Below are 23,203 nucleotides of genomic sequence, written 5' to 3'. Positions count from 1 at the left end.
CCATTTGGAGGAACGGAAGGATCGGTAAAGAAGGAAACGGAAGAACCAGCTCCAACACTGAGGAAGCGGAACAGATTCCATCACGTTTAGGAAGCCCTTCTGGAACAGTTTTTTTTGAAACACCAGATTGTCAGATCTGGTATGTAGACTTCACGTCTACTATACAATTACTATACCGGTGGTTCTCAAAACCTTTTAATTTCAAGGACCACCATAACTCTGGAAAGGAACCAAAGGGACCTGTAAGGGGCCCATCTTGAAAGTCATTTTGTACACAGACCGGTCAGGGTCCATTTGGAGGAACCTATTTTGCCATCGGAGGAGAGTGCCAGACAGCAGAGCTGGTCCTCTTGTTAAACCTGGGCTTCTTGGTGTAGAAGATCTCCTCCAGGTTGGGAGGTGCGATGGGTCCAAACAGAGCATGGAGGTCTGGAGGGTTGAAGTACTCTTTGAGGAGAACCTGCTGCAGCTTGGCACCTTTTGGAGAAAAGAAAAGTACCTTTTTAGTACCTCTGATCAAACATTGGTCAACTTGTCAAATATAGGAGGCTGAAATTGTGAAAATAGCCGATCTACATGCTCACAACGCCTCGCGTTGCGAGGCGTTGTGAGCATGTAGATCGGCTATTTTCACAATGTAATAGATTGAGTCAAATTAAAAGGGATATTCCACTTTCAACAGGGAAACACCTTATGGGCTTTTCTCCCCACACACACACCCGTTGTAACTTTAAACTCCATTTTAACCATGATAGATTCATTAAAAACACCCATTGTTTTTTTCTGGTGACTCATAATACCCTCCTAATACATGAGCAGGCCATGTTTTTACAATAACTTATTTTATTTATTTTTAATACAAAATATAATTATTAAAAATAAATGAAAAAAAGTTATTGAATAAACACGACCTGCTCACGTATTAGGAGGGTAGTGTGAGTCACCAGAAAAAAATAATGGGTGATTTTAATGAATCTATCATGGTTAAAATGAAGTTTGAAGTTACAATGAGTGTGTGTGGGGAGAGGGACTGGGCCTGGAGGGCAAATATCTAAATATTGAATCAAGCAAATTAAAAACTGTTCAGGGTGTTCATGAAAGCCTAATTAGAGGATAAAATTACCAAGTTTCAAAAGTTTTTTTGAAAGTGAAATATCCCTTTAAATCTAATGCCAACTCCTACAATTCCAAAGTGCTTCCTTGTACAGGGTGGGGGTCCCCAGTTCAAATATGATTATTTGGGGGCTCGCGGCCTGAAAAGGTTTTACAAGACGTGCTTTCATGCCGTGTTCACACTGGAAGCTACAAAGATACAGGCTACCATTAATTGCCAATTTAAGCCAGCGACATGAAGATGCAGAGATAGATCCGACGTTTGTAGCAGCTAGAAAAACATGTTGAGCTGGTTTCAACTTTGGATACAAAGCTTTACATCTTTTGTGTCTGCCAGTGTGCACGCATGCAGCATTAGGGCTTAAAGTGATATTCCACTTACAAAAAAAAACGTTTGGTCATTTTATTGTCTAATCAGGCTTATCTTATATATATTTTTTATTGTATTACATTTTTTCCATTTTCCACAAAAAGTATTACAAATGATTGAACAGTTATTAAAAAATCGAACCTCTGTTCAAAGTGGAGCTGTGTGTGTGTGTGTGTGTGTGTGTGTGTGTGTGTGTGTGTGTGTGTGCAACAGCGCCCCTCCCTTAACATGTGTGGCCAGAAAAGGTTACTGCAGGCTACATACCCGGAGACAGACAGACAAACAGAAAAACAGACAGACCCACACACACGGCCACGTATAGGGAGCTCCACACAGCTCCAAAAACACGGATTGCTCACGTATTAGGAGGGTATATGAGTCACCAGAAAAAAAATAATGGGTATGGTTAAAATAGAGTTTGAAGTTACAATGGGTTAGGGTTAGGGTGTATGGGGAAAGATCCTGGAAGAGGGCCTGATAACATTTACATCAAATATCTAAATACTGAATGAAGCAAATTAAGATCAGTTCAAAAGTTCTTTTGAAAGTGGAATATCCCTTTAACACATTGACCGCCATTTTAACATACCTCCGTACTCCCACCTGCCATTCGTCTCCATAGACTTCCATGTAATTGGGTGTGCACGGATCATGCACACCCATGCCTAGATAATGCACCACGTGTGTCCACATTGCTCACAGCTTTCAAACAAAAAAATCCGAATGGAAATCCGTTCAGGCATTCATGAGATAACAGCCACTATGTTTAACAAAGATGGCTGCCAAAATGGCTGCCATGCTTGAAAGATGGGGTTGATATGGGGGTTAAACATGCAATTTCGCGATTGCTATCATGCCTACTCCATTTTTTGGGGTCAAAAAATTTTTTTGAAAAAAATTTTTTTTTGAAAAGTTTTTTTTTTTTTTTTTTTTTTTTTTTTTTAATTCTCGGGACTATCGGGCCTGGCGGGGAAAGACATTGGAATAATCTCGGGACTATCGGGCCTGGCAGGGAATGAGTTAACAGATCAAACCAATCCATTTTAATAATCAAATGTTGGCATTTCATTCACACTATGAAAGCTCCTCTCACATTACAAGATATTTGGGGAACTTGGTCTCACCTTCTGCCCAGGATGGAATGGGTTTGCGGGGCGCCGACTCGTCATCCGTAGAGTCGTCGCTGTTCTGGTCCATGCCGTAGTCGTCAGGGTTGGCGTTGGACTTGGCCGTCTTGTTGGCACCTTTAGGCGTGATGCTGTAGGTCTGTGGAGACTGCTGCAGAAATGGAACACAATAAGACTTTCAGGAGGGACGCTATTAGACCGTGGAAATGCATTGACAATACGATCAACAGGGTTTCCACACGTTTTTTCCAATTAATTTTCCAAAACTTTTCCAGAATATTTAACCCAATTTCCAGGACTATATAACAATAATTCAACTCGCTTACTCCTATGCGCAATGCTCAAAGACAGGTAGTGTCCCCGAAATAATCATATTTTAACTGGGGATCCGTCACCCTGACGAGCACTAAGAGTTGAGGAATTTTGTATAACACGTTTCGATTGTGAAAATAGCCGATCTACATGCTCAAGACGCCTCGCGTTGAGCATGTAGATCGGCTATTTTCACAATTTCTGCCTCTAATATTTGACAAATTGGCCAACGTTTAATTTGTAATTTCAGGTATTAACAAAATCAATCAATTCCAAAACTTTTCCAGTACTGGAAAAATATTTTTCTAATTTCAAAATATTTCCAGGAATTTCATGACCGTGGGAACCCTGGATCAAAATACACATCAACGTGGGAACGCCTGTGTCAGCATCACTGCATCTTGTTTGCAATATTCAAGTTGCCATTGAGGACGTCATATTACAAGATAAAGGGACAATGTATGCATTCAGCAGACACTTATCCAGAGACACATAAAATAAAGGTATACACATTCTAGAATGTAAACTAGGTCCAAGAACCTAGCATCTAAATACTATCATCAATACATTTCTGTCCATTGAAACTTTTGGATAACCAGTAAACAATAAACCTAGCAGCTGTCGAAATAACCTGCCATCTAAATTATAACATCAAGCCTAACAAACAATAAAAATGAACCAGCTAAGATGGAGTTTGTAGGTGTGTTTTCAGATTACCGCATAGAATTGGGAGTGAGCCTGCAGTTCGATCCGTCTTTTCTCATGACACCACGCGGTAAGGCACCGTCACCGTTTAACTCAAAGCCGTGACGAAATCAGTACTTGCTGTAGTGATGCACTCCCTCCTTACAGAAATGCTTCAAGTGAATTTGTTGCATTTGTTTTAACGTTTTATTGGAATACGTCTATGACATTCATGGTGCCATGTTTGTTAGCCGTTTTAGAAAAGCAATAAGCCAGGCGATAGGGCTGTCACGATATGACATTTTACATGACGATTAATTGTCACTCAAATAATTGGCGATTAATGATTTAATTGTGTTTTTGTCGTTGATAATTACGTTTCTGTTTGGCTTTTAGGCTTTGAAGTTGTACATGGTAGATATGACGCATAACCTAAATATACAAAGAAATTACTGACATATTTGACAACTTACTACTTAAAAAATTACTTTGATAGTGGAAATAGCCGATCTACAAGCTCACAACGCGTCGCGATGCGACGCGTTGTGAGCTTGTAGATCTGCTATTTCCACTATTTCGGAAATTTTTCAACATTCACGATTATGACGATTATGACAAAATAATTGCGATAATGTCAAATAATCACAATTAGACGATTATGTAATAATTGTGACAGCCCTACCAGGTGAGCTGGTAGTTTACATTGAATTTATACAACGGCTAAGAGCACTCTGCTCCTGTTGAGCTCCCAGACGCCAGGGCTCCACTAGAATGGCAGCGCCGTGCCGCCGGCATCAAGAAATTTAACTGGGCAATTCGGGTACCACCGAACGCAACGGAGGCAATGGAGCACCTTTCATTGTAGAATGGGTACACATTATTGTGTATCATTACTTTATACATTTTTGTGTATCATTACTTTATACACATTATTGTGCATCATTACTTTATGCTTTAACTATTACAAAATAGCAGATATACAAGCTCACATCGAGCTTGTAGATCTGCTATTTTTGAAAAATCGTGAACATTAGAATTTTGACCCGATTCTATAAGTGTCTTTTGAATCCTTCTAAGATTTTTGGAAAAAAAACTATGTTTCTATGTCAGCAATCTGGCCAGCCATCGTCAAAGAAAAGGTCCTTTTCACTTAACTGGAGCTCAGTTAGTCTGTTCTTGAGAGACTACTATGTCAGTGGTGCTCAAACCTTTTCATGTGAAGGACCCCCAAAATGATATGTATTTGGCCATGGACCCCCATTTCAAAATATCTAGTTCCAGGGACCACCCAGAAGCAAAACGTTCGCTTTGAAAATACATATATTCAAAGATTTGCACACATTTTTTACGACTTCTTCAAAAATAGCAGATCTACAAGCTCGCAACGCGGCACTCGGTGCCGCGCTGTGAGCTTGTATATCTGCTATATTTCACTGGTTAAAGCATTCAATAATTCTAGGCCTAAATGGGTTAAAAAGGGAACGTTCCCTGTGTTGGCTCCGACGCGACGGCCGATGGCTGCAGTGGAGCCCTGGCCTAAGCCTCCGTAGCGGTTGCTTGTTAAAATGACAGCCTGTTGTATAAACTATAAAGAACGTGTGTGTTACCTCAACATCCATGGTCATGTTGGGTCCAGCAGCTCTGTCCTTCCCAGGAGTCAACATGATGGAACTCTGAACACACAAGAGAATATTAAGTGAAAGGTTAGCCCTTTACAGCAGAACAGACCAATACCGATAGAAAGTCATTAGATCACACAAAAGAGGAAAAAAAAAAGGTTCTCAACCTGTGGGTCCCCAAATTATTTTGGGGTCCCCAGATGATTAGATTGATGTGCAACACCGTTTTCTCACTCAAACAAACCAACATAGATTTTAAGTGTATAAAGGGTATATGCACATACCCTGTCATTTTAGAGGTAGACAATACCTCTGAAATGACAAATTAAACATTGGCCAAATTATCAAATATTAGACAGAAATTGTGAAAATAGCCAATCTACATCTAGACACGTCGCAAGTCGCGCAGTGTTATGAGCTTGTAGATCTGCAATTTTCTCTACATCTTAAACCTTTTTTTCTATTTATGGATTCTTTATTATGTATTCATGAAATCACATAGAAAATATCACCAAAAATAGAATTAAGAGCAAAATGGAGGAACTGTTGGGAAACAGTGGTTTACATCCACAGCAAATGTATTAATTCAATTTATAAAGTTATCATTTTTAAGTTTATTTACCTCCACATCCACAGTGATGTTGAGGCCAGCAGACTGTCCTAAAGGCTGATGGAGGAAACATATGGTGTGAATAACACAAATGGTACAGATAAATGGTCAATAAATTGCATATGAATGTGAATATTAGCATCATAATATCTTATAGGAAGGTGTTCACAACTAAAGAAACCCTGCATAGAATTAATTTACGTAAAGATATTAAAGTTATACCATGTAACTTTTTTTATAAAACAAATCTTAAAATTGTCCTAACTGTTAAATCGCTAAAGTTTTAGAACCCCCACTCCGTTATTTTCAGCTTCTAAAGCCTTCTCTTTATATGTTTTCTATGATCCCTACCGGGGACCAGTTTTTGCGGAAAAATTGCGTCATCACACTACCGGCCAATCACAGCGAGGGTTATACACTGCCGGCCAATCACAGCGCATCTTGGAGTGGGGTCGCTAGGGCGGCCATATTTGTAGTCTCCCGTGTGTCTCTATACTCGGGTGCACGGTGAAGCATGGGTGAAGGAGTGTATCTCCGGAATGGCTGAACGCACAGCAACCCCTCAAAAGATAGATCTCGGCGAGGTGGAGGCAGACGCGGGGGTGTGAGAACTGAAAAACGGCCGAAAGACACGGACGCGACCGAGGTTTGCTATAGAGCTACTGACCACAAGTTGAGCAACTTACACAGTATAGCTTTAACTTTAAGACTCCCTAATTGGGAGATAAGGGACTGTCAGGTCGCATACACAAACTTTAGAAGGCAATGGTAGCCAATCAGGAGGGAATATGGGAAATGGGACAGGTCCATGTTGATGACAGTGATTTTAGGACAAAATCTTTAGGAGCAGTGTCCAAAAATGTGTTTTGCAAGAATCTGCCTCATGTTGGTGCTAGAAGAGGGCCCTGTGAGAAATGATTGTGGTTTGAGTGTGTGCGCAAAGTTTGGCATGGATCGGGGCAACGGTGGTGGCGATATGAGTAGGGCAAAAGTGTGACGTTACGTGAGCCAGCCGGCCGGCCGGCAGAGGTTTTGGTCGCAATAAGTTGACCCAAAGGCCAGATTTTAGAGATGTTTTAACGGTGAGAGAAAGCAGTACAAACTGCAATAATTCCTGCAACACTCCAGATTACAAGGTGCACGGCCCAATAACAATCATGAAACGGAGGAAACAGACAGCATTCACTCAACAGGTCTTCCTCAGCATTGACAGAATCGAATCCACTGTTAATATAAAACTGATTCTCCAGTCTGCAAACTGACCTGCACCTTAGCTGCTGCTTCAGCCAACGTCTGTTTAGCAGCCCTCTCTTCAGCCAATCGTTGAGCTGCCCGCTCTTCTTCAGCCCGTCTTTGCTGCTCTTCCTACAGCAGTAGATGAAGGTTAATGACAATGATATCACTGTCAGCCAAAAACCATGCATGGCCATATTTCATTTTTCCCTATAAATGAATGTCCTATTTTACAAACAGTGTCGCACAAAAGTAGCAAAAATAGATTATCTACAAGCTCAATGAGTCAGTGCATTGTCAGGTTGTTGATTCAATTTATACAATCAAAAAGGTGCTGGTGGGTTGAAAGTAGTCCAAGTCTAAGGCTCGGGCTCCACCAAAAAGACGGCGTCGTGCCGGCGTCAAAAAATTAACCGGGGCGAATTTGAGCGGCCATTTTCACAGAAAGACGCGCCCAGAATAAGGACGCCACTGACGTTTAAATAGACTCACGAGCCGTTCGTTTACCTTCTTCCGCTTGTCTTCCTGCTCCTTCTCTCTGGCAGCTTTCTCCACTTCCCTCTGAAGAGCTTCTGCTCGCTCCCTGAGGACAAACAGTACAACGAGTCATTAAAGTAGTCAACTATTTAAGCACAGCCCAAACATATCGGTGTGTCAGGCAGAAACCTCTTGCTACATATTCTACACCAGGGGTCTTCAAAAAGCTCAGAATGCCGTTGTGAGCTTGTAGATCTGCCATTTTTGGCAAAAGTTAGGACGCTAGGGTTCAAGTGGTTAATATAAAAAAAGAAGAAAAAGGTTTCTATCGCACAAATATTTGGAGGACCCCCTGTGGTAACTCTAGGGGTCCCGAACCCCCTGTTGAAGACCCTCGTTCTACACCTTTTGTAGATTAACGTCCTAATCGATCATACTACAGTGTGACAAAAGTAACAGATCCACAATAATTCAGCTCAATAACGAGTCACTTACTCCTATGCGCAATGCCCAAAGACAGGTAGTGTAGGCCAGTGGTTCTCAACCTTTTCAGGCTGTGACCCTTGAAATAATCATTTTAACTGGAGACCCGGCACCCTGACGAGCACTAATGTATAACACGTTTCTATTGTGAAAATAGCATGCTATAATATACATATTATAATATAATATACATGCTCACAACGCGTTGTGAGCGAATTCTGCCTTGAATATTTGACAATTTAGCCAATGTTTAATGTGTCATTTCAGAGGTATTAACAAAATCAATAACCAAAGACAATGCATAGCCATCTTCCAGGACTCTTGATCAATTCCAAAACTTTTCCAGTACTGGAAAAATAAGTTTCTAATTTCAAAATATTTCCAGGAATTTCATGACCGTGGGAACCCTGACTGTACCACATGCCGTTTACATTTGACTAATAAAGTATCCAATAAAAAGTATACTTGGCCACTGGAGGATAAAGTGTGTGAAGGTGCAGTTTGTACCGTTCAGCTCTCTCCTGTTCCTTCTTCAGCTCCTGAGCTCTGCGCGCCTCGGCCAGCTTGTGAGCTCTTTGTGCCTCCTCCTCAGCTCTCCTCTTGGCCTGCTGACGCTTCTCCTCCTCTTCCTGAGGAGACATGAGAGAAAGTACAAAACCTTAAGCCAGGGGTCTTCAACAGGTGGTCCTCAGAGTTACTACAGGGGGGCCGCCAAATCTTTGTGATAGGATCATTTTAAATCAACTCAAACCCTTGCATCCCTATGAGGAGAACTTTAGACAAAAATAGCTGATCTACATCGGCTATTTTCTGCAAATAGGTTTAGTGGAGCAGGGGTCTTCAACAGGGGGTCCGGGACACCTAGGGGGTCCTCAGAGTTACTAAAGGGAGTTCTCCAAATTATTCAGAGAACTTTGAGGCGTTGTGAGCTTGGGAGCCATTTTTGGCAAAGCGCTTTGGAGGGGGAAAAAGAGCAGACTAAGTACAATGAAAAGTCAAGTTTATTAAGTATTGTCGGTTCAAGTGGTTAAATATCTGAACACACAAATTCACATGAATCCAAAATACACTGATGATTGTGCTGTCAAAAGATGAAACTATATGGAATCTATGAAAAAAAGATTGTGGGGTTCCCCGATTCATCTCTCTCTCTCTCAACTAAGGGGTCCTTGGCCTGAAAAAGACCCCTGCTTTAAGGGTGTACAGTTAATGCAGTCAACTTACGGCCTGTTGGATCCTCTTCAGCCTGGTCTCCTCCTCTAGTTTCCTCCTGCTGTCAATCTCCTCCTGGTGTTTCAACACCTGCTGCTTCTTCAGCTTCTCCTCTGCCAGGCGCTCAACACGGAGCTGGAAAAAAACAACAAAATCAGTCAATGAAATGAGTAGTTGACATGGATTTTAAGACAAAATAAAATAAAAAAACGCCACCATCCGTTTGTTGCCTTGCAAGAATGAACAGTTTAGAATACTTATTCCAACAGCTATTAGTCGCTTTAACTCCATGACCAGGCGCTAGAGCAGTGTTTCTCAACCACTGTGCCTGGGGACCTTTGGTGTGCCCCCTGAGAAGGGTCAAGTGTGCCCCTTGAAACTGCTTGAAAGCCAGTATTGTATTTATCATTTTAAAAAATGATTTAAACTAGTGAAAACAGCCGATCTACAAGCACAACGTCTCGCACCGCGAGGCGTTGTGTGCTTGTAGATCGGCTGTGCGACAGCCTTGTATGATGAAGCAGGGCTTTAGGTTGCGAAGAAACGTACAAATTTGAAACTGGGAGATACAAGGTTTCTTCCCGACAGTGACGATATTTACACCCCCGTATTATGTTGGTGCCCATGGATTCTTGGGACATGAAAAGTGTGCCCATGCAGAAAAAAGGTTGAGAAACACTGCGCTAGAGCTATGAACTGGACTAATGGTTTTGGTTTTAGTTATTCGTGTGTAATAACAAAGAACTATTATCCCAGTGACACCTTTTAAATGTTTATTCATAATATATTTTTATATTAGACTCAGTTTTAACCTGTGCCATGTTTTTGTGACATGTTTTTTTTTAACCAACATGCCTGTATGAGTTATGATGAGATATCAGGGATTAATCAAGTATCCATCCATGCAGGAAGTAAACAAGGAGAGTTTGTCACCTTGTCGTTCTTCTCCTCCATCTGAGCCCTTTTCTGTTCAGACTTTTTCTTCTTCTCTTCCTCCTTCTGTTCTTCTTTGGCTCTGGCTTCCATGGCTTTCCTCAGCCTCTCCTCCCTCTTCCTACAAACATCAAGATCACAACATCAGAAAATCTGGTTAGGAACATAGGTCTGTTGCAACAGTGCGTCGTGGCAATAACTTGGTTATAAAATAATAAAAAATCTTTCCATATACCGACTCACAGCTGTGTTAACAGACAGTACAAAACCCACCTGATCCGATGCAGATTAAACCATTTATACTGGAAGGCATATCTGTGTTACTCGATTTTAACCACTTTAACCATTTCATGCTTTTACCATTAAAAATAGTTAAGCTCACAGCGCGCTGCTGCCATTTTTGAAGAATTGTGAAAATTTGTGCAAGTCTTCTAAAATTTTACGGTTTTTGAAAAACACTTGTTTCTATGTCAGTGGTTGTCAAATATTACAGGGACCCCCGAGAAGAAAATTTGAGTAACAAAGATATAACAGATTTTCAAAAACAAGACATTTCCAAAATAGCAGATCTACAAGCTCGCAGCGTGGCACTCAGTGTATATCTGCCATTTAAAAAAAATGTAGCAACAACTAAAATGACAGGGTAAAAGTGTAAATGGTGCATTTATATAGCGTATTTATCCAAGAGATAGAGATTGTGCATTACATTCACACACATTCATACACCGATGGCAGAGGAAACTAAGCAAGGCACCAACCTGCTCACCGGGAACAATTAGGGGTTCAGAGTCTTGCTCAAGGACTCTTCGACACTAACTCTGGGGGAGCCTGGGATCGAACTGTGAACCCTCTGTGTTCTATGATAGTTGCTCTACCCCTGAGCCAATGCCGCCCCAAGGGTGAAAACAAACAATTCATTGTCACAATGACAAATTTTGTACCTTTTCAGTTCCTCCTGTTTCCTCTTCTTATCTTCCTCTATTTTCTTTAGTCTCTCTTCTTCCTGCTCCTGCTTCTTCTTGAGCGCTTCCAGCTTCTGGCGTTCTTTAGCCTAAAAGAAACAGAAACGGCACTGCAGTTCAATCCATCCTGAAGCCATCAAGCCCAGTCCGTCACCAACAGTTCACCATGCAACCAAACTAGTCCTTTCATAATTAATACATCATCATTATGAGACAATCGCAATTATGTGTTCTGATAGAAATGGCTCTAAACTAAAGCCATTTCCACTATTGATGTATAATGCTATTAAATATGCATATCATTCGTCATCTACCCTGTGCAACTTCCAAGAAGCCTAAAAACCGAAAAGCAATTTATATAGTATATCGTTGTTGTCGGGTGGAAACCTTGTATTTCAAACTGTTGGTTTTGTATTTATCATTTAAAAAATGATTTAAACTAGTGAAAACACCGATCTACAAGCACACAACTCCTCGCGGTGCGAGGCGTTGTGCGCTTGTAGATCTGCCTTTTTCACTACTTGTGTGCGAGCCTTGTATGGTGAAGCAGGGCTTAACTTTGCGAAAAATGTAAAAATTTGAAACTTGGATACGAAGTTTCTGTCCGATATTGACGATATACATAATGCTAAACGATGTAACCACAAGGTTAAATTACAATTATTTGAGTAAATTTTTTTTTTTTGGGAAGGTTGCATTGTGCATCATTGGTGTGGACTGGGTTACAGTAAGACAATGTAGCAACTCCCAGCTTCCCAGAGGTGGAAATGGAGGACAATATCCCAACATGAAAACAATGAACTTTGTGATGGTTTTCGTTTCTATGTTCTTGGAGAGGTTGTTATTGGTTCTATGTTAAACATGAAGCTAGAGGTTATTGTTTAAACATGAAACTAGACGTTTAGTCCGGGCATTTCGTGCTGTATTCTGAGGGAATTGTGCACTTTAGTTTACGATAGAAGCATGACATTTGGCACAGTTAGAACATGCCATATGGAACATTTTTGGCTATAGGGCCATCACAGATTGATACCACACATGCTACTTAAAGCATATGTATTTTTTGTATTATTTTACTGTATAGTAAAGCATATTTATTTTTTGTATTGTTTTACTGTATAGTAAAGTCTATGAGAGCCCTATGGCTCCCACAAGTTTCCCAAGACAATTCTGCGACAGCCCTATAGCCAAAAATGTTCCATATGGCATGTTTAGAACATGTGTGCCAAATTACATGCTTCTATCGTAAAGTGCAAGATTTCTCCCAAAACACTGACTAGTTGTGGAGAGTTCAACCTTTGAAACCGGCCACCACACACACACACACACATCAGAAGGACAATATCAGTGACCCGAAAAACAAAGACATTAAATGAGTCCAACAGGGAGTTTGAAGTAAAGGGTGGTGTGTCTGATGAAATGAATATCCAATATCTAAATACTGAAACAAGCAACTAAACCGTCAGGGATGCACACAAAAGCCCAGAATACCAAGTGAAATATCCCTTTAAAGTGTAAAACAAGGTTATTGGTTAAATAGCTTGCACAACTGTGTCCTAAAATGAGTTCATTCAAACACCAGATTCCCATTAAAAAGTTGTTTTAACACCAACCAACACACAAGTAGTGAACCAATGAGAGCAGTTGTCTAGTGTCGTTATGGAAACAACATTGTGACATCACACTTACCACTACACCTCCAGTCTGCTGGAGAGGAGACAACACACACTACATTACCCAACATTCATAGTTCCACCTATGGACTACACACTATAACACTACATTACCCAACATTCATAGTTCCACCTATGGACTACACACTATAACACTACATTACCCAACATTCATAGTTCCACCTATGGACTACACACTATAACACTACATTACCCAACATTCATAGTTCCACCTATGGACTACACACTATAACACTACATTACCCAACATTCATAGTTCCACCTATGGACTACACACTATAACACTACATTACCCAACATTCATAGTTCCACCTATGGTAGTCCTAAAGAGCAAATGAAATAACAGAGTGGAAAATCTGACCTAAAGATCATAATAAGTGTGGACAGACGAATATGCCAGTGTAACAAGAAAAAAGATCTTCCCTCAGCAGATTGGTTGCAATGGATTTCGCTAGCCCCAATGGATTTCGCTAGCCCCAAAGTTGCGGGGCAGCAATGAAGCCCAGTACGCAAATATGGGGCGGCATCTTTTGAAATGCAGGTTCCACACAGATTCCAGACTAAATGTCTACGTTGTGATTAGTCTAGCCATGCTAGGCTATCAGTCAGTCCTAAAGATCAGATTTAATAACCGTGAGGAGGACAGTCAGCCTAAAGATCAGATTAGAGAACAGACCCCAGGCCTCTTGTACAGACCGGTCTAAAAACCAACGACTATAAAACAACTGCTTCCACACTAGTGGCTTAGCCGAGGCCACTGATATTAAGTGTGTGATAAGAACTGGACTTGATAAGCAGAAACTTCACAGTAGCCAGTATACAGCAGTGTGCAACAGTAAGGTGCAGTGTCAATTTAATTCGACTAAGACTGTGACGAAAAATGTTTGTCGACTACCTTTTTCTACTGACAAACGTATAAATCAAAACAGGCTATGAGGATTAAAGCTCATCTCTTCAAATAAAAAACTGTGGAGAAGATCCAGTAGAACTAAGAAAATTCATGTTGTGCTTGTGCACAGGTGTCGCGCTCCGAAAACAGACGATCTAAAAGCTCACAACATTTTGTGTAGCTACTGTGACCATTTTTGGCATGCTGCAGCCAATATGAAATCAGGCATAACAGCAGCATAAAGGCCCTCCGAAATGCATGTTAGTCGACTGAATCGACACATTTCATTTCAAATTAATTAAACATTAACTAAAGTTTTATTTTACAAAAACTCTGGTAAGCTGTGTTGACGTACCACTGTGTCCACCTTGACGGTCTGAGGAGTGGTGTATTTAATGAAGGGCTTGGCAGCTGCGCGACCCAGAGAATTGGGAGTCATCATCAACACTCTGTTCCTGTGGACAGTCTGGAGGAATGTCTTCATGTTGGGCCTCACCTGGAAAAAAGAACATTTGTTTGATTTTTTTTTACCTAGATTTTTTTTTCCTAGAATCCCTTCAAGGACCACTGGTGGTCCCCAGACCACTGCTCTACACCACTGCCCATCTGTAAACAGTTGTGACTCTGCAGCCTATTATTATATACAAGCATTTGTCAGTGGCACTTCCAATATTATTTTTTTAGATCACGACATCAAACATACTTGCGCATGCATCAGAATGCACACATCTCATAAATGGATTATATTAGCAAACTTTTATTTTACCACAGAAGTCTTCTTCTGGCTGCTCTCCGCGTGTTCTTCAGCCTTTCGTTTGGAGCTCCTGGAAGCTCTAGAGAAGAAGGTTCACATCATACAAGCCATGATCCATCTGCTCATATTGGGCATAAACTATATATAATCACTAGTCTAGACTACACATTTGACTGATAATTTAAATAAAGAAGAATACAGTTTGACCCAGACATCCAAAAATGTCACGCCATGGAGAGGAGAGTTCAATAATATTTTTTGGTTTTTGTCACATTCCCAAGACAAAAATTTGATTAGAGTAAATTTACCCCCATTGATTCCGGATGGGGACCCGTTTCGAAACAGGTCCCCATCCGGAACGAATGAGGGTAAATTTATTGTTATCAGATTTTTGTCTTAGGAATGCGACAAAAAACTAATATTATTGAACTCTAGTCTCTATGGCGTGACTAATCAATAGAAAAAAGTCATTTTGGGGGTGAACTACTCCTTTAACAAAATGTTTTAACACACAAAAGCAGGACTTACTTCACAGGTGACTGGACAACTGGTTCATCTACAAACAGAAACATTTAAATTAATCATTGAGTACATACACATACGTAATACATCACAACTGATTTATCTTAGGTTTTATCACACTAAAAGACTCCTCAAGTAGGATTTGTGGGGATCTGCCGCCCCCCTCTGGTAAATAGTATTTATGTACTGTGGGAACTTCGTATGTGGAGATTTCATTTATTGTGATATCGTCCTCCGTCATGCACTGGGATCAATTCACCTTTTATTTGCCGAGCTGCATATCCGGTACCACTTAAACCCTTGGTAAAAGGTACTTATAATATACATACTTGAGTCTTTTTTTTCTCTCTATCAAATGCCTTTGCTAAAAAATAGCCGATCAACGAGCTTGTAGAATGAAGCAGGACAAAGGGAAAGGCCAACACCACCACCCCCACAAACACAAACCTCTCGTCCGTTTCTTTCACGCCGATAAGCTTGAACCGTTCCTACCTAGTCTGCTGTGTACAGACTATACTATGTGGAAGTTGTGTAAACTCTTACCAGCCGTCCTGCCAGCAGAGCCACGAGTGGTGGCCCGAGTCACTCTGCCACTGGCAGACAGCTTCTGCTGCAAGAAAGAAAAACAACGCAGATTTAGCAAACATTTAAACGCAACTAACACAATTAATAGAATTACGGTATGTAATGTCTAGTATAAACATCATTTAGTGATCATAGACAGACCTCCTGTGGCCCAGTCTCAGTGAAGACCTCCTCAGCCTCCGATTGCTTCCTGAAAGACAATATTTGTAAAGCTTTAGGAACATTTAAAAGCCATAACAGACCAACTGTTCTCAAAATGTTTTCATGTCGAGGAAGGATCCCCAAAATGAGAAAATGGGTACACCCAAAAATGTAGTGTGAAGTGTTATAAAAAAAAAATATATTATTCAAAATGTCTTTATACAAATGCCTCGTATATCTGCCACTTTTGAATAGTCAAAGATAAGTATAACATAAGGTTAAACATAGTGTTTTAGCTGCGATTGCATAGTCAGTGTTTTAGCAGCGATTGGCAATATAGATAATTCTAGACAGCTCCCGCTTGAAAGGATAAACTTCATAAACCATGTTTTGATTATAAGATTTACACATTCAATATTAGGATTAGACTGGATTATTAATGTCATATCACCACATTAGAATTAAGTAATTGATAAACAAGTGCTGGTGAGAAGGGGAAAAGAAGTGGATGGGGGAAGCAAGTGTTTTGTGCTTCAGTGCTTGTTCAAGATCAAACCTTTAGAATAAAGACTCACTCTGGTTGGAGCTCATCTTCATCATTTTCATCCTCATCATCCGCAGAGGTGTCTTCTACAATGGAAAGAAAACAAGTTACCACAACTTCTCCATAAAAGCTAAAATAACCAAAACGCCAAACTGATGGCACTGGGGAAATCTTGCTTTTTCGAACGCACATCATTTAGACAACGGAGCGTCGGCAGGTATCGCTACCCCACGGAGGTTAGGGTTAGGTTTGGTTGTGGAAAAGATGACTTGTAGAAATAGCGACACGCTCCCATTTTAGTTTTACCGACTTCCTTTCTTCCCTTGCACCTTAAAGGAGTAGTTCACCCCCAAAATGACTTTTTTTCTATTGATTAGTCACGCCATGGAGAGTAGAGTTCAATAATATTTTTAGTTTTTTCTCACATTCCTAAGACAAAAATGTGATAATAAATTTACCCCCATCCGGAATCAATGGGGGTAAATTTACTCAAATCAAATTTTTGTCTTATTGTCTTGAACTCTACTCTCCATGGCATGAGTAATCAATAGGGAAAAAAAAAATCATTTTGGGGGTGAACTACTTAACTTAATTCCATGGTATATCATGTACAGCAGGGGTCCTCAATAGGCGGACCGCGGTCCATGTCCGGACCGCGAGGCACCGCCGACCGGACCCAGGACGAATTATAGTAAAGAAAAGAAGAAAAAAAAGGAAAAATATCTCCACGCTTCGTTTCACTTCATTCATTGCATGCGCTGTGAGTGTGTGTGTGTGTGTGTGTGAGTGAGTGAGTGAGTGAGAGAGAGAGAGAGAGAGAGAGAGAGGGGGACAACGACGAGCTGATTGGCTGATGCCAGCTGGGTCACTAGAGTTCATTCCACAGACCCAAAATCTTCCTTGCACAGACCACGGAAGCGAAGCGTCTCAGTAGTAAGCGTTCGGAGCTGCAGCCTGCAACAGCGCAACTATAAACCAGTGGGTTTCATTCACGCACAACATCAACGTGAATACGTTTGTAGGATTGTAATCTTCTCTCCAGAGAGTTTGTCGGGACGTGCCACCGTCGTCTCTCTTTCTGCATGGATATGCAGCTAGCCATGCAGCTAAGCTAGCTGTGAGCTGCACTACTCAGTACAGGAGTGAGCTACGAGCCACTTTAGTCTCTGACGCGCGGTACTTGTTTTCAGATCGATATTCATGTTGTGAGAACTTGTGACACAAGCATAAATTATTCGAAAATTATCCCAGTGTGTTAAAAGAAAACAAAGCAACAAACATTAGCGCAAAATATCTCTGCTCCACTTTGATTTAAACATTCTGTAATCTCCCTTCAATGGGTTGTTGCACTTCAGTCAAGTGAGGTCCCCAAGTGATTTTTGGAGGAATCCCCAGGCCAGATGACAGTCATAATTTAAGGACCTAAGACCCTTTTAATAAAGAATCTGGAAACAGACCATTACCATTACTAAATATATATATATACATGGTTCAAAAAAATATTTGTGGACCTTCAAGATTTCTATTTGAGGACCCCTGATGTACAGTATACATCTGGTGCCATGCCCACATCGTCTTAGGATGTGTAAATAAGTAGAAAATGTGTTAGTTTTCTTTGATCAATTTCTCTCCCCCCCCCATTCTCTCCTCAGTGGAAATAACCATAGAACATTGCACAAAAACAGATTTAACCCACTAAAAATAAACTTGCAAACCCTTTGATGTCACAATAAAGCTACACATAGTATTTGAGTTACTTAACGTCAAATGTGAACACTTCCGCTTAGGGCTGTCACGATATGACATTTTACATGACGATTAATTGTCACTCAAATAATTGGCGATTAACGATTTAATTGTGTTTTTGTCATTGATAATTACATTTCTGTTTGGCTTTTAGGCTTTGAAGTTGTACATGGTAGATATGAGACATAACCTAAATATACAAAGAAATGACTGACATATTTGACAACTTACTACTTAAAAAATAACTTTGATAGTGGAAATAGCCGATCTACAAGCTCACAACGCGTCGCGATGCGACACGTTGTGAGCTTGTAGATCTGCTATTTCCACTATTTCGGACATTTTTCAACATTCACGATTATGACGATTATGACAAAATAATTGCGATAATGTCAAATAATCACGATTAGACGATTATGTAATAAGTGACAGCCCTACTTCCGCTAACATTCTAGTTACTGAACACGTACCCCTGCTGGCGGAGTTGGACGCGTGAGCCTTGGCCGCCTTCAGCAGCTGTGACCTCCTGGAGGCCCGGGTCAGGCTGTGGCGCAGGCCCGCCGCCGAGTAGCGCAGCGTCAGCGAGACCCGCGGCCTGTTGGGCGTCCCCGCCATGGCCACCTTGGTGGCCGTGCGGCCAGGGGAGGGCTGTGGCGGCACTACAGCCACCAGCTGCAGAGGTCTGGCTGCCTCCGCAGAGCGCCGGTCGTTGGCGGAGATCTTCACCTGACATGGACGATGCTCTGTGGTAGGAGTGGGCGATAAATTACGAGACGCTACAATTTCTCCACAATATGCCTTTTCAGAGACATTGTATATATATATATATATATCGTGATGCAATGAGTTGTTAATACAGAGATTCATTGCAGAATTCATTTAAATCTGCATTTGTCTAAAGGTGGTTGCACACTGCTGCGTTTTTCGTTGCGAAATGCGTTTTTCAGGGCAAGGAGAGAGAGAGAGAGATAGAGAGAGCAAGGGACCGAGTGGTGCGCGAAACTGGCGGCTGTGTGCAAACGTGATTGACATAACGTGAGGTTGATTTTTTATTTGCGTGCTCCGAAATTCACTCCGATATTCGGCCCTGAAAAACGCAGCAGTGTGCAACCAGCTTAAGTCCGTAGTTCTCAAACTTTAAAATGTCAAGGTCACCACTTAACTCTTGACAGTATACAAATGACCGACAGTATACAAATGACAGTCAGAGTTACATACTTGTAAGGATCAATTTAGACCTCCCAAAAGGAGCCCAGAGAGTCCCTGGACCCCACACATTGAGGACCTGGTCAAAAATGGTCTGTTACTCATCAAAAGTGCAGTTCCAATGACGATATGTTCAAAGTTAAACAGCATAATGGTAAATACACATTGCTTTATTCAATAACAGTTGTGCTAGTCAAGGTATTGGTTGATCTAATTTTGTTTAATAATTTACAGATTAGCAGGTTCACACAATGACTGTCAATTTTTGGTCATTACCCATAACAGTAAAATACATATTCCCATTTTCTCCTGTATCCCCGCAGTACCCTCACATACCCCCATTTGAGAAACACTGCTTTAATGTATTCAATCAAGGGGATTTAGAATGGGTACACATTATTGCGCATCATTATTTTATGCTTTAACTATTGAAATATAGCAGATATACAAGCTCACAGCACACTGTGAGCTTGTAGATCTGCCATTTTTGAAAAATCGAATTTTGACCCGATTCTATAAGTGTCTTTTGAATAAGTCTAAGATTTTTTGAAAAACCTGTTTCTATGTCAGCAATCTGGCTGGCCATCGTCAAAGAAAAGGTCCTTTTCACTTAAATGGAGCTCAGTTAGTCTGTTCGAGAGACTATGTCAATGGTTCTCGAACTTTTTCATGTGAAGGACCCACAAAATGATATTTATTTGGCCACGGACCCCCCCCCCCCCCATCTCAAAATATTTAGTTCCAGGGACCCCCCAGAAGCAAACTTTGAGTTACAAACGTTCGCTTTGAAAATACATATATTCGTTCGCTTTGAAAATACATATATTCAAAGATTTGCACACATTTTCAAAATTTTTCAAAAATAGCAGATCTACAAGCACACAGCGCGGCACTCTGTGCCACGCTGTGAGCTTGTATATCTGCTATTTTTCACTGGTTAACCCATTTAGGCCTAACCTATTAGGCCTAAATCAGAATTTAGCCTACAGAAACAAATATGTTGCAACATACTGTACCTGTACTGTAAGCCCCTTCCATACACTAAAATGTGTACCCGGCCTGAATAGCATTCAATAATTCTAGACCTAAATGGGTTATTGTATTGTGTTATATTATTGTGACGGGTGCCTACCGTTCATGTCAGTGTTGTGCTCTACGGGCTCCTCTTTGATCACTCTGATCTGTGGTGGCTGATCCTCAACCACTACCTCCAGAGAGACCACGCCCAGGGAGGAGCTGGAAGTCTGGGACTCCATGGAGGAGGTGGAGGCCTGGGGCTGCAGGGAGGAGGTGGAGGGCTGGGGCTCCATCTCCTCCTCGAACACCAGCTCCAGCTTCTTCGCCGAGGCGGCAGCCAGGTTGCTGCGCCGCCCCTTAGAAAACCTACAAAGGAGGTCAAAAGAGTTTTTACACTTATTTCCCCCAGCACCTTTCAGAGGGAGCTCTCACAGACACACAATGTCTTTATACAAGTTAAGAAAAAGGTGTAGACGCCGGCGCAAGGATTAAAGCAAAAATAAAATGTCACTATCAGGCCTGGAGTGTCATCATTTTAGGGGCAAGGCCACTTGGCACAAAGGCTATCAAATAAAATATTTTAGTCCATTGAAAGAATTTGTTGAACATAAGAGTTAGGGATGATAACCTAATCTGCAGTGAAATAGATAAATGACGGTATTTACAATCTGATCCATGCTAAGCCCTGCACCAATCAAAGTCACTGGATTCGTTTAAAGATGGGGACTCTGGGGAGTTAAGATTTCAGAATCTCAACACAAACACTGGTGTCTAAATGACAAGAGACACATGGAGTCTATTGTCTACATATTGACAAGAAAATGACAGGAGAAAGTGTTTCAGACAGCTGGGGCATTAAGGCCACTGTGGCCTCAGGTTATGCCATTGGTTTGCTGGGCACAAGCAGGGAGGCCTGAAATTCCTGCCCTGGTCACTACTGAAAAGGTGTGTATGACCAAGTCCTAATGTGTGATTTGTGAAACAGTATGAAAGGAGAGCCCTTCAAATTAGCATAGATTTCTTAATATAAACTCTAAACGGCTTTTATATGAAATACCCAGGACTATTACAATTTTATGGAAGATGCTTCTGGACATATTGACATCTGTCATCTTAAAGCAACTGAAAAACAAGCCATCTACAGGCTCTTTGAGAGCTTGTAGATGGTCCATTTTTGTTGTGCAACATGCTTTCATAGAAGTCAGACTTCAATGGAATCCAAATGACAGAAATCAGTCGTGGTGGTATGGATTAAAGTGGTCAGCCAACCTCCTCCTGGTTCGAGCCTCCTCTTGAAGTCCCATAGAAATCCGCTTCTTCCGAGGGCGTCTTTTCTGGGACGGAGTTTTAGGCATAAGCTCTGGCTCCGTGCTGGATTCACTGTAACAAAATTAAGTTGATTGAGACTATGGAATAAATTTGACATGGACTTCACCTCAGCATGGTTACAGCAATTCGAGAATGTCACAAGAAAGTCCTGAGACTTCAGTCCTCTAATTATAATATCACCAAACAGTCAAGTACAAATTACAATACAAATCACATCACATATACAGTATATACACATAACTTTTCTATAAGTTGTTTTTTGTGTTCAATCTGTGTTTTTAGACATTTTAGTATTGCTCTTGCATCATACGTTGCAAAGGTCAGCTTCGTGTTCCAGTTGCAATTTAGGCAGATTTGTTTCCTCACTTCCAATCTCAAAGAGATGAGGCCCCTGTGAGGTTGCCCGAGCGGCCAATGGTCTTTAAGGGTTTTTATTTTACCCACACCTCCCCTAAGCAGTGCAGTTTTCAGTGCAATCACGTAGACAAAAGTAAGACTGGACGAAAATAGAAAAAATAAACACTTAGGCGAAACACTAACATAACCCAACAGGCAAAGAACTCTCTTCGGGTAAAACCCTGATCGCAGCACAGGCCCCGTAGCTCTCCCTTCAGGGAATGCTCTCTTGTGTGTATGCCCACATCAGACTAACGTCACTGCAGCCTCCCTTAAAAGGAGTAGTTCACCCCCAAAATGACTTTTTTTCTATTGATTACTCACACCATGGAGACTCGAGTTATATTTTTAGTTTTTTGTCACTTTCCTAGGACAAAATATGTATAACAATAAATGTACCCCCATTGATTCCGGATGGGGACCCAAATGCATTTGGGTCCCGATCCGGAATCAATGGGGATAAATTTACTATAATCAAATGTTTTAGTCTTAGGAATGCTATGAATACAAAAAGATATTATTGAACTCAAGAGCCTTAGCAATACTTCCATATACTTCCAAAATAACCCACATCTAGTAAGAGTAACTTAAACATTCTAAATGATGCCTATAACGCTTAAACTTGGGTGAACTTCAAATGAATGACATTTTAACGAAACACTTTACTCTGAAACTAAATTAACACACCTCTCCTCCACAGCACTTGGCACGTTCCTATTAACTAAGGAACGGCCCTCAGCTGCGCAGGAGAGAACAGGAAAATTGGCCACACCCATTTTCACCACCACCCCAATGATTAAATAAACCAACAGGAGAACCTTAAAATGCATTCAAATACCATGTTAAGAACACTGTCCATTAACCCACCCTTTCACAGTCATTTCCCAAAGCCAGCCGGCAAAGTTTATAAAATGGAAACGCCGTTTTAGTGGGGTGGGTGTACATTGTCCTCAGACATTGTATCTGTGTATAGCAGGGCACAGGCTGCCCCGTGACAATGCCAATGATCACAACAATCAGACTAATGAGCCATTTATTTTAACAAAATCACATCAGTCACTCTCAACAGCACCTTCAAAAACAACGTTCAACTTTATTTCTTCTATCAATAAATAATAGGACCCCAGAAAAGGTTTAAAACCCCTACCCAGAGAACATTCGGTAGGCCTCCTGCTCGATCTCCCTCAGCCAGACCATGTGGACGTTGTCAATCTCCGACACAAAGTCGTCCAGCTTCTGCATCAT

The 23,203-nt window shown here is 41.1% G+C and overlaps 1 protein-coding gene across 1 annotated transcript; it reads right to left on the bottom strand.

Annotated features, from left to right (window-relative positions):
• Positions 1-304: 304 nt before the first annotated feature.
• Positions 305-23,203, bottom strand: LOC308281973 (inner centromere protein-like; the record flags this gene model as incomplete). The annotated part of the gene is made up of 20 exons (XM_080722322.1): positions 305-477; positions 2,608-2,761; positions 5,214-5,279; positions 5,848-5,892; positions 7,099-7,200; positions 7,576-7,651; positions 8,536-8,657; positions 9,253-9,375; positions 10,174-10,294; positions 11,115-11,224; positions 14,074-14,214; positions 14,485-14,551; positions 15,001-15,028; positions 15,538-15,604; positions 15,721-15,769; positions 16,296-16,350; positions 18,481-18,753; positions 20,349-20,599; positions 21,503-21,613; positions 23,106-23,203. 20 exons carry the CDS (start codon positions 23,201-23,203, stop codon positions 305-307), a joined length of 2,232 nt encoding a protein of 743 aa, XP_080578448.1.

Source organism: Nannobrachium achirus (assembly GCF_963921795.1).
Source record: "Nannobrachium achirus genome assembly, chromosome: 3".
NCBI lineage: Eukaryota > Metazoa > Chordata > Actinopteri > Myctophiformes > Myctophidae > Nannobrachium > Nannobrachium achirus.
The sequence above is the reverse complement of the archived record's forward strand: the minus strand, read 5'-3'. Positions and strand labels throughout refer to the sequence as shown.